Source organism: Kryptolebias marmoratus, linkage group LG6 (genome assembly GCF_001649575.2).
Source record: "Kryptolebias marmoratus isolate JLee-2015 linkage group LG6, ASM164957v2, whole genome shotgun sequence".
Classification (NCBI taxonomy): domain Eukaryota; kingdom Metazoa; phylum Chordata; class Actinopteri; order Cyprinodontiformes; family Rivulidae; genus Kryptolebias; species Kryptolebias marmoratus.
In genome coordinates, this window is record NC_051435.1 from 17,611,381 (window position 1) to 17,626,934 (window position 15,554).

Consider the following 15,554-nt stretch of genomic DNA (forward strand, 5'->3'; position numbering starts at 1 on the left):
CAGGACCATATGTCAGAGAAAGCACTCAGTCACCGAGAGAGGAATGTGTGAGTAAATCCTGACTTCTATAGAGTGGATATCCCACAGGCAGCCGATTCTCTGCAGCTGCTCTGCTTTGCCTCACATTCATTAGGCAGCCCACACTAACACACTCTCCATCAGCTGGGAAACTTAGCAGGGTTTTAAATGGACAAATGAAGACCGTGTTTCTTTTAATGGGCTAATTCTGTGTCTAACAAGGGGCCTTGTTAAAGTAAAATGCAGCAGTATGAATGTGAGCACTTTAGGCAATTAGCTCCATTCTGACCCGGAGCCATTGTCTGATGAATTAACTATGAGGAAATACATCATCAAGCAACACAAGGCATTAATTGAGCCATCTATAAACACACAAACACGCGGTGTTTGCGCAGGGGCGGTTTATGGGCGCCGTGTTCACGCAGCCAAGCTGGATGAGCCACATTCGACTCGACGGATGAGTCTGCCTCACGCTGATTCGACTCGGATGGTTGGAGGCTGAGCTCCACCAAGTTCCTCACGCCACCGATGGCTGCCGTTATGGAGAGAGTGGCCATGATGACTCTTGGGTAGGAGGGATGAGTGGCAAGGTGAACAAAAGTGGTAAACAGGTTTTGATTGTGCTGCCGAAAAGGATCAGAGCAGTCACTTTTATGGTTTGGCTGAACACGATTTAACACATTAAATCAAAATGCAAAACGATTGACTCAAAGGAGGGGACCAGTGAGCGGCAGGTCCGAGCGGCTCAGCGTGTTTCCAGGAGGGGGCAGTGTAGACTTGAGACCGCGGTGACTCCTTGATTTGAGGAATCAACAAGCAGCAGCTGCTCACTAAGAGCAGTTATTTTTAATTCAAACTGCACGCTTAAACAAAAAAAGCTTATAGCTCCCACGCTTTATTTTCCAGAAGTGCAACTAAAATACTGAGCAAATCAAGCCAAGATAAATGAGAAACAGCACCTCTTTCTTAAATGTCTGGGAACTTTCACCATTCACTGTGATGTTTTATAGTACACCAAAATGCTATTCTAGATTATGCCATTTCATGCCTTCCTACAGATGTATGGCAACTTAAAGGAATAGTTCGGATCTTTGAAGTGGGGATCTGTGGAAAGATTGTGAACAAGTCGGTAACATGGGGACTAAAATATATGAGGGACTTGTTTCACATCATCAACTAAAACACACTGTTCAACTGTTTAACAATAATTCCATAGATAAATTATATTTTGAGAGTTTTGAAATAAAAAAATCCAAGAACACAGCATCTACTATATTTAACTTATCAAATGATAAGGGAAACTTTGCTTTAAGATATTGTTAACATTTAATGTGGAAAGCAGTTTTTTTTTGCATTTCATTTACATTATTCAAAAGCAGCTGCTAAAAACAGGTAACAATTTGTTAAAAAAAGACAGCACGACCACTTTGTTTTACTGATAAATGCCTAACAGGCCTTTAATATAGCAGTATAATACTTCATAAAGATAAGGAATTCTAATAATCATAATAATAATCATAATAATAATCTAATAATAATAATAATCTCCAAAATAGTTTGACTTAACGCCGCACAAATACAGACCGACTTAACGCAAATACATTCACAGTCATAAATGTACAAGATTCTTTCACTTTCGTTCATTACAACAAAAACAGGAGGTCTGATTTCAGTATAAAGTGACAATAGGAGAGTTCCGAAGTGGAAATACCACCAGGGGAACACGAGAGACACGATCAGAAACACTGAAACACACGAACGCAGATGAAGCAGCAGCGTCAAACGACAACAGAAACGATTAGAGCCGCGTTAAATATCGATGCGAAACAACGGAAAACACGGCACGGCTGAAGCTTCTTGGCTTGTTTCACGAATACACCATGGCCTTTGTAAATCGCATCATCTACTTTAACACCAGATGTGTCTGCATAGAAAAATGAGCAGTGGGAAAATAACATCTCTTCCAAATGGTATAAAATCTGCCCTGCGAGCCAAAAAATGGCCGCCGACTGAATGATTTATCATCATCACACGCACACGCACGCACGCACACAGAGCCTGTCAAACCTTCTGAATAGTTCTGAGCTGGTAAAATGATCAGGAAAAGCACTTTTTAAAATGGTTTTCTAAGGTTGATTCGCTGTCCTCAATCGGAGTTCAAATGTTAATCAGTTGTAGATGTCATTACCTTCTGAGACTCTTATTTAAATCCACCCACAGATTAGCCAGTTATTTTAATAAAAAACAAACAACTGACACATTAATACAGACACACAGACACAGACAATTACATTATTACACACATGAAATGGTGTCAAACGTAAAAACATAACGGGACATTTTTGTACCAAATTACCTGGAGACAAAATAATCGTGGTTCTGGTTAAATAATTTGTTTTTCTCAGAAAGGTTCCTAACGTATCGAAAAAAAAATAAACTGTTCCAGCATTAGTTGAGGTACGAGTCAATTGGTTTGAAATGATGAGGAAAAGACGTTTTTGAGTTTCAATTATTGATCTTCTATAAGCAGAGGAAACGCTGGACTTGCTTTATGAACAAACAGGGATTATTCTATCCCATAATTCTTTGCAGCAGCACATTTCAGAGCGACTCTCACGCAGTCTGATCAGAACTCATGACTAATGAGGCCGGGAGTGTGAGCTGCAGGCCGTGGAAACACGTTGAAGCTTGGATTACTTTTCTTTGCTTATTCCCTAAAATTATATTGGACATTTGGTTTACTTTACGTTTATAAAAAAAGGCCTTGGTGAGACGATGTTTATGTAACGACGGCAGTTTCAGTGCAACAAAACAGTTTTTGTCGATATCTCATTTCAGAGCTGCTGAGTTTTTCTGAGTCAAATGATTCCTTCTGCTATCTTTACTTAATCCTATGGTTTCAAACAATGTCAATAAAAAGAGGTTATTGCCTATTTGACTGGTTTTAACAATCTCAAAGCACATGGCTCTGATAACAGCACATGGTTTCATAAACTGAGATTAACAACCACTTTTATTCAAGCTAATCTGCAAAATTACTGTGCACTAAAAGAGGTTTTTCATCTATTACCACAAGTTATTTTCATTCATCAGACATTCTTAAAATAGATAATTCACTGTTATCAGGTAAAACCAATGCACATTTTGTCACGTACAGTTGTGGAGAAAGTACACCCTTTTAATTTGAGGGTTTTACATGTCAAGATGTAATTAAAATTGATCTGATCTTTACCAGGTACTTAAACTATTCAAATCTAAACTCGTGTACAAAATCACCCGACAGATTCAATTATGTCGTCATTTCGTAAACAAAAATAAAGCCAAAATGAAAAAGCTGTGTGTGAAAAACTGAGTCCACCCCATGATTCAACAGCTTGTCGAACCTCCGTTAGCAGCGTTAACTCTGAGTAGTTTCCTGTATGATGTTATCAGGCTCTCACATGGTTGTGGAGACGTTTCGGCCCAACTCCGTTTTACAACATCGCTTGGGTTCATTAAGGTTTGCAGGCGCTCTTCGACTCTGCACGCTCTCTACATGTCTATGAGGTCGTCGCCGCTCTCATCGCTCTCCACCGTCAGCTGACGGGTCCACCACTTCTTCACCTCTGACCCCGAGGAAGCCTCGTCGCTGACCGGGTTCATCTTACACACGATAGATTTCACACTCGTGCGACCTGACAGGACACAAACAGGGGAGAAAGATCTTGAGATATCTGCCTGTATCGTTTGTGTTCGTTCTCCCGTTTCAGCACCGGCGGGAGATTAACATCTCGCCAGGAAGTAAGAGTTTGTTTTCCACTGACTTGTTTGAATAAACAAATCTCAGGCTCCACATAATGCCTGCCCTGTTTTCCACATAAGAGAGAAAGTTAAGCTTTGTTCCAGTTCTGGCTCCCTTGTTGAAAAAAATAAAAAAAACATGCTGCTCGTAAAAAGGCAGACTACAGAGGCACACACACCTGCAGGCAGCCGCCACTGTCCCAGCTTTCTCTGCGGTCTTCCCAGGTCTGTGGAGTCCTGCCTGTAGCCTCCTCTGTCTGACAACGTGGGGCTCAGAAGCTGCTGGAGACCACTCATCTAAACAAAGAGGAGATATCCTTTGTTGCACCAGTGCAAGAGCATACCTGCAGATTATATGATGTGCTTGCGCAACATCAAGCTGTGAGCATGTGTGAGTGCACTGGCTGCGGTGGTTTAGATGTGAAGCTTTACCTCAGGCTGAGAGGGGTTGTCTGCGTTGTTAGCATTGTGGTCTTCACTTGGCACTGTGGTTTCTATGCTGGGAGGGTTGAGGAAGCGGCTCAGCTCCTGCTGCTGGCTCTCTCTCAGGCTGTGAATGATGCTGCACGACTGCTGCTGCTTCTGTAAGTGCACACACGCACACACACACACACATAGAGGCAGCCGGTGACATACAAGATCAGAGAACACGCAAGTCTGAATCCTATAAGGAAAGCTGAGCACAGCTGTGAGTGTTCGGCTGAGACGAACCGCCCGGATGCGTTTGAGGCATTTCTTGAGCCACATGCGTATGGTCTGCTTGGCAACCTCCTCTTCGATGGTGTACTCCAGCTGTTCCCTGGCCAACAGCTCCTCCAGCTGGAGAGACTTCCTAATGTCCACCGAGCGATATGACAGCATGCTGCACGATGGCACAAAACACGCAAACACAAACAAGCAGGAAAGAGACAAAATTAGAGAAATTCTGCCTTTGCAGAATTAGACATTTTTAAGTCTTTAAAGCAAAAATAATAATTAAAAAAGGCAATACAAATACAATACACTTGGAGCACCTGATCAACAGGAGGTTTAAATGAGTTTTAAAAACAGAAATAAAATAGGATGGAACTGAACATACTCCCAGGAGCCAGTTTCTTTAAAAGGCCACATTTTAAAATGTTGGTAAGTAAAGTGACCTGAGTAAACAGAAGGGCAGTGGCTTTAAAAACATTCTGTTCATCAGTCAGGCCAGTTCTTGTTTGAAACAAATGAATATATTGAAATAAAAGGCAACATCATAGAGACTTTATGAGCCAAAATGTCTTGCCAGGCACTGCCACAAGGTAACAGCTATGAATAAAAGCTACATTTCTGCTGTATAAGCCTTGAATCTTCCATTTTTATTAAAGCTTTGGTTTCAAACTGTACATTAAATTATTATTGAAATTGTATTTCCACGAGTTTCATTTGTTGCTGAACAGATAGCATTGCTGTTAATGAATCCAAGATGGCTTTGAAACCTGAATTTCTTACAAAGAAAATTTAATTTTCTAAATAATTTCAGTTATGAATAGAAAGTGAGCTTTTTTTAGGTCGAAATTGCTAAATAAAGTAAAGCAGTATCTTGAAAAAAACTAGCCTTGCTCTATCAAGATAAAGACTTAATTAAACCAGTGCCACGACAAAACAAGTTTTATCACAAGATGAATAAATAAATAAATTGTTATGTAGAGATAATGTCATAAGAATTAAATTTTAAGCATGTCTTCTCTCAGCTGCTGTATGAAGTAGAAACATAAAGTAGTAATTAAAAATCAGAACTTGGTCTTTTAATAATATGGACAGACCAACATTTGCACTCATTTTTCATAAACTTTCCAATTTTTTTGTTCATAATTGTATTTTTCTTTACACTTTCAGGCTACATTATTTGTACAAATCTGTGTATTTCTATATTCTGAGTTTTCAACAATCACCTGAGCACATCGTGGAAGGTCACGTCTCCTCCGTTGTGAAGTCGCTCCATTTCATAGCACATGTGTTTAAACAGCAACTTGTCCTTATCCAGGTCCACCTCCAGCCTGCCTCTGAGCAGACGGAGCAGAAACTTCACTCTGGATGTTGGGATCACACCCTGCAGAAACAGCCACAAGGACTCGTTTAGAGCAAATACAAATGGGCTTAGAAACCAAGGCTTAGAAGTGCAAATTACAAATCATTAAGAAGTTTAGTGAACTGCAGATGAACGCAGAGTCCAAATGTACACACTGATGCTTATATACTTGCTCCGTGTAATGGCTGAGTTAAAAGGAAGTCCACTTTTAATTAAATGCCTACTTGTTTAATTACTTTCATTCCTATTACTGAAAACTGCACTCTGTCGCCTTTAGCAGCTTTATCTTCTCTATAATGACCTATACTGTCCTATATAGTCTTCACACTCTGCCTGCTGCTGCTAATTCCTCACCTCCCGTTTGTCATCCACCATGTTCCAGATGATTTGGAAGTGCCTCAGGTCGTTATAACTCAGCAGCTGGTCCTCCTCGGTGGAGTAGAACAGGGAGAAATTCTCCACAATGATGGCTGCGGCAACAGACAGACATTCCATGTGAACAACACCTGTGTGGTTTGCATACCGGCACTCACGGTCGTTAACTTAATGCTGAATGGAAATTAATGCCGCACTTTAGATTTTATTAGGTCCAAATGAGCTTGACGGCATTCCAGCTAGAGAGACTTCGTCCCTCTTTCTCTACCAGACAAAATGTACTTGCAACCCTTTTGACGCGAGGCACAATGTGGGTCCGCGCCTTCAGTATTTTATCATTTATTTGCCTACACTGACATCGCACCCTCCCAACGACGAGCTGCTCTTGATGGCACAAAGAACTCGAGCAGACAGTGGGAGGTAGTGTGTTTTATTCTCCTCTTCGGGAGCCATTAATGCGAGAAATAAATAGGCTGTTTGCTGCCAATAGGAACTTTCTACGACGCAACAACAGCCGTTGATGTATATACCTTTTACAGCTAAAGAGAAAACACATTTAAGTGTTTTAATGTTAAACGAATTAAGGAGCACTGGCCAAAGAAAGTCTACTTCACTTGTTCAATATTTGCAGTGTTGTACCAACCTAATGTGGTGTTCTCTAATTTAGCAAATTGGCATCATAGCTCAAACTCTAAGTCAAGCCCATGTTTTTGCTTAATTTTTCTATAAAAGCCTGACACAAATGGGCTGAAAAAAAATACCTAAATCAATAGCAACTAGTAAGTAGAGTAAAAACATTGTGTTTGAACACTTTTAGATTGTTTTTTTCCCACGAGAACTCCAACTGCTTTTAAACGGCTTTCCATTAATCGGGTGTCAAAATATAAACGCTCTGAGAGCCACTGCTTTAGAGCTTTTTACATGTATTAATTCAACAGACTTTGAAGCATATCAACAAATGTGTCAACTAAAAACTACCCATTCATAAATCCTACTAGACAAGTTCACAAAGCATTTATTTTAAATACTATTACTGGTTTAGTTTACTGACTCGTGCTTTTCTTGCATTCTTACTTCTTTTTTAATACTTTAATTAACTGTTTTATTTTTATGATTTATTTATGATCTTAAAGTGCTGCATGCTTCTACTTTGTCATTCCATCTCTGTTAGAAGAAGGTAAAAACAAAAATGCACAGAATGGTCAGCAACACTTGACTTGACTATAGTGCCGAAACTCTATAAACTCTTGTCTCTGTCAAGTTCTGCAGTCCTGTATGACCCAAAAGAAAGAAACAAAAACAAACTAGAACTCTTGTTGTTGTCGCATAGTATATAATGCTGACTTAAATCCGGAGCTTAAAAATTCAGCCGAATTCTAATCAAATCATAGCAACCAATGGGCCGACTCCTGGGATCTGGTGTATTCCCCTTTAAATAGCAGGTGGAATGAAACAACTAAGCAGGACAAGCAGAAACACTGACCTACAAGTAGGTTGAGCATAATGTAGGCTATGATGACATAAAAAGAACAGAAGTAAATAAGCGCTCCAGCATAGTTGCCACAGTCAGTCTCCCAGTAGCGATGCTTATCTGGGGTGCAGAACGGAGGCTGGACCTGGGGACAAACAGGCACAAGGAACAAAAACACCCAATTTACATCAACCAATGAGCCCGTTAAAACAAAAGGCATTTTTGATTACAGTAGCTGCTATTAATGTTGCAATACATGTAGTTGCTTTGCATGAATACATTTTGACACCTTCTTTGTGGTGCTAATTATTTTGCTATAGTAGCTCCAGTGAAGTGCTGAGGTCAGTGATCTACTCAGAGTAATATGAGGAACAGAAAATGGCCGCAGTGCTCGTTATTTTTTCTGTGAGAGCCACAAAGCCCTTTTAGTGTTTTTGAGGAGCAGCAGAAAATTGAGACGAAGCAACACTTTTAACAGAAAACTGTACATAAACGGCTGTTTTCCCACAAAGTGCCAATGCATTTTCCTTTAGCTTGTTCCTTCATCGCTCTGTGATGTGCGCTGAACTTGCAGCCTCTCTTACCATGCAGTCATGCATGATTTTATTCCAATCTTCCCCTGTGACGATCCGGAAGAGAACAGTGATAGCTTTGCCCGCTGTGGAGAAGTTGGCATGCCTGTGATTTGGAGACACGGACAAAAAAAAAAAAAAAATCAAACAACTCTCTGAAGACACATCTTAACTGTGTTTGCAGTTCACAGCCTGTGTTACTCAGCAGAACAAAAAAAGAGAAGAGGCTTAAAGCAGAATGGGGAAGGCAACTTTTACCGGTTGATGTTCTCTCCATATTTGACGGTCCCAAAGAGAACGACTCCAGCAAAAGCGTAGCAGAGGAGGAGGAGGAACATGCCCACGATGATGAAGAAGCTCTTGTACATGCTCACGACGACGGTCAGCAGCAGCATCTTCAGCGTCACCTTCACAGATCACACACACACACACACACACAGACATTAGGAATCAAATTCCAGTGCTACAATTAAAGCTATGTCCAGGAAAGGGCAGACTTGGATTTCCATAAATATACTTACATGTTTGCCACATATTGTGAAGAACCTGAAGACGATCACACACGTGCCCATCATGTATGTATATGCATTCTACAGGAGAGAATCGCACACCTGAATGTAGTTACTTTCTTAACATTTCTTGCGGAATCCACCATTAAAACAGTGATGTTTTTTGTTTTTTTTCTCTAACCAGTAAGGAAAAGTGCAGAACAATCCAGATGACGCCCAGTGACGTGACCAACAGGTCATAACGATTTCGTCGGCTCTGCCAGTAACCTGCCGGTGACATGGCGATCAGCTTCATCGTCACCTAGAGAGCAGAGTTTAGTTATATCAGAGAAGAGGTTTAAACCTGTGTAAGGGGCAGACGCACGGGGCAAAAAAGACACTCACCTCCAATACAAATATTAAGGTGAAGACTACAGACATGGTGGCAAGTGGATATGTCACGTTTACGTCTTTTACGTCCCACTAAATAAGAGCAGATCCACGAGGGTTTATGTCATTTCACGTACTCTAACAGCAAAAGCATGAGATGATGAATAAAACAAAGCTAAAGAAACAAAACTCGTGAGGCCTTACCTTGACTGAAAGCAAGACAGATTGCGCTAACACCAGCACAGCAATGCCTCGTTTGAAGAAGGGGTGCTGAGTAATGTCATACATCTTGGCTCGAAATCCTCCGTTCTCTGTCAGACATATTTAAAATCAATAAATTTGCAGTGTCCCCAAAAAATATAAACCTTTTTCACATTTTCAGATAGTGACAGATGGAAGAGTTTTATTGTAAATTGACCTTTTCAGTGATCAAACCTAAATACTATCTCAAACTGAGTTGCCAGTGTTGTAGACTATAAATACCACAAGATGGCGCTCACGCATTGCAATTAGTCACAAAGCTCGCTGGAGGTTTAAAGTGCAGTCTTTCATATAGATGCAGTTATGCCTGTTAATTTATTGGTAAAAAGTAATGCTAAAGGTAAACTGAAATTTGGCTAATTACATATTTTACAAAATTACGGCTGTAATTGGGTTAAAAAATGAGTTACATGAGCAAAACAAAAGTCTGGAATTGTCCATTCAGGAAGCATAATTACAAAGGCTTTTCGATCTTGTTTGAGACTATCAAAGTTGATTTATATTTTGGATGCAGCGCATTTCTGTGGTGGCACTTTTATTATCGCCTGCTGGTGAAGGCGAAAAGGCGATAATGTTTTTGCCTGATTCTGTGTGTGTGTTTATTTGTTGTATTACCAAAATTGCTCATGAACCACTGAAAAGATCTGAATAAAACTCTGAAAGTAATCACTGGATGCACATCTACAACTTATTAACTTTCGGAGTCAATCTTATTCAAGATGATTGCCAGAGCCTCCACGGCTAACTAACCTTAGCCGACATAAAAACTACTCAGATTTACAGATATTGAGTTAAATATTTATGTGGTAGTTCCTGAGAGTCATACCCAACGTATACTATCTGGCGAGATAGTATTTGTTGCATGAGATTGCACATAAAGGTTTGACCAAAACAGCTATAACGCTGACCTCCTTAACATAAGATGGTCTTAGTTTAAAACTCTGGTATGGAATATAAATATCTATTCTTTTTTGTTGGAATGTAGATGGACCAGTAAAATGAGAGCTATGCCTTCAGCTTTTCCTTTACTATCACATACCGGAGCAACTCCCTTATTACTGCAGATGAAGCCCTGATTTGTCAATCCGACTCTTGCTCCATCCTGCCATCACTCGTGACAAGACACTAAGACACTTAAACCCCTCTGCTTAAAACGGTTTTCATTCTTATTGAGGATCTCCTCAAAATAGCTGAGCTGGGGAAAGCCACTGGGAAGAGCGATGTCTGGGTTTTCTTTTGTTGGCTTGCTAACTGGATAAAGGTTTCACAGTTTGCTCAAATACCCATGTTTTGTTTACCTATACTGACCGTAACTGCCTTACAATCTCAAAAGCGAGTACTTTACACCTGCAATTCAATTTAAAATTTGCACATATTCCCTTTATCAGCTTTAAATTAAGTAAATAATTGATTCTCATCGCAATAAATCCTAGCTATAAATATGTAAAAGGGGTATATCTGCTTAAATGCATTAGCAACGAAACATAAAGCATTTGTAATACACATGCTCCTGCAGGTTGGGAACGCTGACAAAGAGGAAACCCATTGCAAAGCCTATAAACCTTTGAGCAAAGGCCAGCTCAGGGCTGTAGTGGTTTGCCAGTGGAGGAGTGAGCACCTCTGGATGTGGATCAGTCAGGTTGTGTGACTGCCGGGGCAAGCTGCACTGCTGACTAAAAACTGAAGCCATCGATTTCCTGTTAGTTCTCAGCCTCTGCTGTACTAACAGGTAATTTCCCACACTGCCTCCGAGGCGCCTCAACTGTTCCCATGATTCTAGTCACATAAGAGAGAGAGTGTGAGTTTGCCGTATTCCCCTGCTCAAAATTGATCAATAGGAACACAATGTTTCACCATGCTTAAGTTTAGGTAGACTCGGTGGAAAGAGAGCTACTGCTCGTCCATAAATGGCAATTTATTGCAGAAAGAGCTGGTGGTTCACTTTTAGCGAGGAGCTAAAGTTTGATCAATTTTCCTTTGAAGGCTGTAACGTGTGGGATTCAGTGTCGGAGCCACTTGCATTATCTGTCTTCATTTTCAGTTTCTTCATTACTGCTGCGAGTCATCATTTGGGTGTCATGATGAATCCCTCAAGGCATCAATCCTCAGTGAAAAACGGACTATTAAATATGGATTAATCACGCAGGTGCTACTTAGGAATGCACAAGCAGCGCACAGCACATTATCGACCAGAAAATGGGGGCAAACGTGACTGTTATGATGTAAAGCTCAGTACTTTGACTCTGTATTATAACTCGGATTTAGTTCCAAAGTCTTTGTTGCATGGGTTTAGATTTTAGTCTGAATGATATTACCTGGACGAGGAGGCAAGTGGAGCGGCTGAGCTATTTTCAGTCGGCTTTTTAGATCCTCCCATCTTCGCTGGTCCACTGTCAGCAGGGCGGTACCCTTGTACATGAAGAGATCAAACGTTTCAATCACAAAGGAGGTGTTTCTGCCATATCTGCTGCAGGTCGACACTAAATATCAGATAATACCATTAATCTGTTTTTTAGTGATGTCATGGACAAAAAAAAAAGAGCGTTCTCAAAGTTCTAGTGTTGCATCACAGGGAAAACTGTGACAGATGGCTATTTTATTCTCAAGGCTACATTATTTGTACAAATCTGTGTATTCAAGGTCCTGTCTTACTTTGTTCTCATTGAAGTTTGCAATGACTACTCCGACGAACAGAGTAAGTCCGATCATGCATCCCAGAAACACAAACACATGGATGTAGATGCCGTGAATCTGCAGAAAATGCAAGCGTTTAAACAGAACAGAGCATTTATATTTTCACTTAAATACATGCTACAGTAAAAAGGAAAAATGATTTTGGTTGAAGATGTCAGAAAGGCAAGATCTGTACCGGTCCAACGCGGTGAATAATGACATCTCGGACTTCTACCCAGCCTTTGAGTGACAGAACTTCAAACAGAGCCAACATGGCATTTCCTACATTGTCAAAGTTAAAATTTCGGGGGTTGGCCCTGGAAAAGGAGAGGTTGGAAAAGTCAAACACTGGCTTTGCAAAACAAGCCTAAACCAAGCACTGATTTAAACTAACTAAACATTAAAGTCTTACCAAACTCTTGGTACCCAGAAGCCAGGCTTCTTCTCCTCAGCGTTTGGCTTCAAGTTCAGGTTTCTGGAAACGCTGACGTTTATTCGGAAAATACCGTGGCAATCATCCTGCAACCAACCACACAAAGAAAATGTAAAACACAGACTGGATTACTATCAGAACCAGCACAAAATAAATGAAAACTTGGTTGTGAAGTTATTTTACCTGGTTGCACTTAAGTGCTCAAAAAATACAGCAATAATGAACATTGTTTGCTGTTTTTGATTGAATGTAAATAAGTTATTTTTAAAAACTCTGTTCATTATGTTTATGTGAGCTATACTTACAGTTTACGAATTAAAAGGATAGGTCAGATTTTTTTAAGTGGGGTTCTGTGAAAAAGTTATAAACAATATCTTAACCATAATAGCCATGTGTAAAATAACTGTATAATGTGAAACTGAGACTTTAGGCTTATCAAATAATGTTTAAGATAAGGATTTTAAGTTGGCAGCAGTCCACTTTGGTCTTGGCCATGCGCAGACTAGCTGTTAGCTTTTCAATCCTGTCAAAATTAATCTATTTTTCCAAACTGAGGAGAAATAGAGAATTGTTTATAACCTTTCAGAACCCTACTTTAAAAGGTCTAAACAATTGCTTGTTCTTGGTGATAATAATGTAATTATCAGAAACAGCAACCAAAGCAGAAAAAAAAAGATCTAGGCACTAATAACAGGAAATTCCTTTTGACAAAATGCATAATAGTTTGTAAAACATAAATATTTAATGCTAGTAGACGTGAAATTTTAATGTTCCCCTTTCTTCTTTAGACAGTGATTCCTGCAGGATGTGTAGGGCTGGAGATAAGGCATGGGGTTTTAATAAGATGATGTTTCTTGCAGTACCCGTCTGAGAATACGGGGGTCGTTGCACTTGGCCAGCTTTCCGGCAAACAGTTGAACCCCGAAGCTTGCAAACACCAGCATCAGCGTGAGGAGCAGAATGGAAACCTGAAGGAGAACCGGCCAAGAGTTTATGAGTTTATACAACATAATGTGAGCAAATAAGAACAACTTACCAACAACAGTACTTCTAAAGTCCTAAAATACAAGTCCTAAAATACCTCAAAGCCACACAACTTTGAAAATAGCTGTATTTGTACTTGAGCACTTACCAGGAAAATTTCCTTAAATCCTTTAAGAACCTCCCGCACCACCTTTCTCATCTGGGGAACCAGCTTGAAGATCCTTAACGGACGTAGGCAGCGCAGCATCATCAGAAGCTGAGCTCCCGACTCGGGGGGGACGTCATGGGGCAGCCAGCACAGGAAAATCAAACTCACCTGCGTGAAAACAGTGTATCAGAGCAGAATCAGGTCTTTCTGAAACCTGAACATGTTATTTGGACTACTGCGACACAACCAGAATAATGTTAAAACAACAGACCCTTTTTTTATAAGCTGTTTTGAGCTGTGAACAAACATCGACTGTATGGTGCTAAAATGTAACTAAAATCCATTCTGTTTTCTTACAACAGAACATTTCACAGTAATTTATGCCTGCTCTTTATGAGCCATTTCTATTTCACAGCTAAACAACTGGATAGTCTGTGTGCTAGTCAGGCAGATTTTTGCCACAGAAAAAAATCTATTAATGTCTATTTACCACATTTTGAAGCTGAATTCATAATGTCCTTTCACTAATACAGCTGTCTTCACGTTTTCTGGGTTAAACTGGTCCTCTGGTGCTGGCTGGTGCTTTTGTTATCACAATTGTCTTGATAAACATTACATTATTACTCTCTCTATTTTTTGTTTAGGCCTTCTAACTATCAAATGGTGAGGATGTTTGTTCGATAATAAAAGACAAAATATACATGCTAAAAGTTTTCTAGTCTTTTAGCCTTGAAAATCTGGAGTTAGAATATGAACCACACATGAAAAAGTGACTGATTTCCCCATTCAGCTGGATAAACTTTAATTTTACACCATTAAAATGGGTAAGACCCCATTTGAAGAACAGATAAACCAAGAATCTGACATATTTGAATGAAATTAGTCTTTATTTTTTATTCTTCTGCACTGAAACTTCTTTCAGTCTGGTAGAAGTGAAACCAGAGTTCTGTGAGGACCAGCAGACTACATAATGACAGTAACAAAACTCCTGACAAATGAGTGAGCCGAGGGGCAAAATTGCACAACATCATGAGCTTGTTTTATTGTTTCTGCTTTATCAATAATGCAGAGACCTAAAAACGAAGAGGGAGACAATATCTTCTCTGTACTTTGTTATGAAAATGCATGGATTCAATATATATTGTCTAAGGTCTCTTATCAAGCTATACGGAAATACTGATTAAAAAACAGATATTATGCTATGGGAAGGATAATATGGCTTTTGTTTGAAGCAAAAACTTATTTTCTATTCTTACAAGATAGATGAAAATGTCCATCACTCCTCCAAAGTCTCTGATGATGGCTGTGGGGGTGAAGAACAGACCGTCGGCCATGATCTTCAGGTTGAGCTCAATGCTCATGAATATGACAAACACATACTCCCCGATCTGAAATAGACACTACGATTATAACGACATCTGTGCGCTCGTGAATCCGCCAGCCTGTTCACGTGGCCGTCAGCCCATCTGGTTCTAATACCTGCAGAGTGGGGACGTGCATGACCCGGGTGAAGGGTGACTCAAACATCATGGAGATGCAGGAGCAGATGGTCACTACAATCATAACCCAGTCCAGATAGGTGACTAAGCCCAGGAGATCGCTGCAAGGACACACAAATTAATACAAACACATGGGCGGATTTACAGTTTTTTTATAACTGAATCTAACTTGGACACAGGTTTTAACCTCATTTAGCTGCTGAAAATAGCATAAAAATGTTTTATTGTGCTGCAGTCTACTTCAAATCAACTTGCATGTTTGTACCAAAAACACATGGTGTCTCCACACTTTAAGGCCTGCAGAGCTCAGATGCAAAACTTCTTATTGTGAAGCCAGTGTCACCATAAATAAATTGTTTAATCAAGGCTGATGCTGTTTGACAGTATGCAATTAAATATTTTAATTAAA

At 39.9% G+C, this 15,554-nt stretch overlaps 1 protein-coding gene across 4 annotated transcripts in view; it reads right to left on the minus strand.

The window, feature by feature from the left end:
• Positions 1 to 1,444: 1,444 nt before the first annotated feature.
• The window catches only part of nalcn (sodium leak channel, non-selective), a 67,915-nt gene continuing 53,805 nt past the window's right edge, over positions 1,445 to 15,554 (minus strand). For 3 of the 4 annotated variants that reach the window (XM_025004612.2, XM_017410290.3, XM_017410286.3), the window contains 21 exons: positions 15,126 to 15,246; positions 14,903 to 15,034; positions 13,647 to 13,814; positions 13,378 to 13,482; positions 12,494 to 12,600; positions 12,278 to 12,398; positions 12,061 to 12,159; positions 11,724 to 11,817; positions 9,352 to 9,458; positions 9,163 to 9,240; positions 8,960 to 9,079; positions 8,791 to 8,859; positions 8,528 to 8,676; positions 8,282 to 8,375; positions 7,710 to 7,842; positions 6,206 to 6,321; positions 5,715 to 5,872; positions 4,510 to 4,660; positions 4,231 to 4,380; positions 3,978 to 4,095; positions 1,445 to 3,692 (listed from right to left, as the gene is read on the minus strand). In XM_025004612.2, the coding sequence (XP_024860380.1) occupies positions 3,550 to 3,692; positions 3,978 to 4,095; positions 4,231 to 4,380; positions 4,510 to 4,660; positions 5,715 to 5,872; positions 6,206 to 6,321; positions 7,710 to 7,842; positions 8,282 to 8,375; positions 8,528 to 8,676; positions 8,791 to 8,859; positions 8,960 to 9,079; positions 9,163 to 9,240; positions 9,352 to 9,458; positions 11,724 to 11,817; positions 12,061 to 12,159; positions 12,278 to 12,398; positions 12,494 to 12,600; positions 13,378 to 13,482; positions 13,647 to 13,814; positions 14,903 to 15,034; positions 15,126 to 15,246 (2,533 nt within the window). In that variant the 3' untranslated portion in view covers positions 1,445 to 3,549. Of the gene's footprint in view, positions 3,693 to 3,977; positions 4,096 to 4,230; positions 4,381 to 4,509; positions 4,661 to 5,714; positions 5,873 to 6,205; positions 6,322 to 7,709; positions 7,843 to 8,281; positions 8,376 to 8,527; positions 8,677 to 8,790; positions 8,860 to 8,959; positions 9,080 to 9,162; positions 9,241 to 9,351; positions 9,459 to 11,723; positions 11,818 to 12,060; positions 12,160 to 12,277; positions 12,399 to 12,493; positions 12,601 to 13,377; positions 13,483 to 13,646; positions 13,815 to 14,902; positions 15,035 to 15,125; positions 15,247 to 15,554 lie in introns of those variants that run through there. The other variant, XR_001808460.3, reaches the window with a different exon arrangement.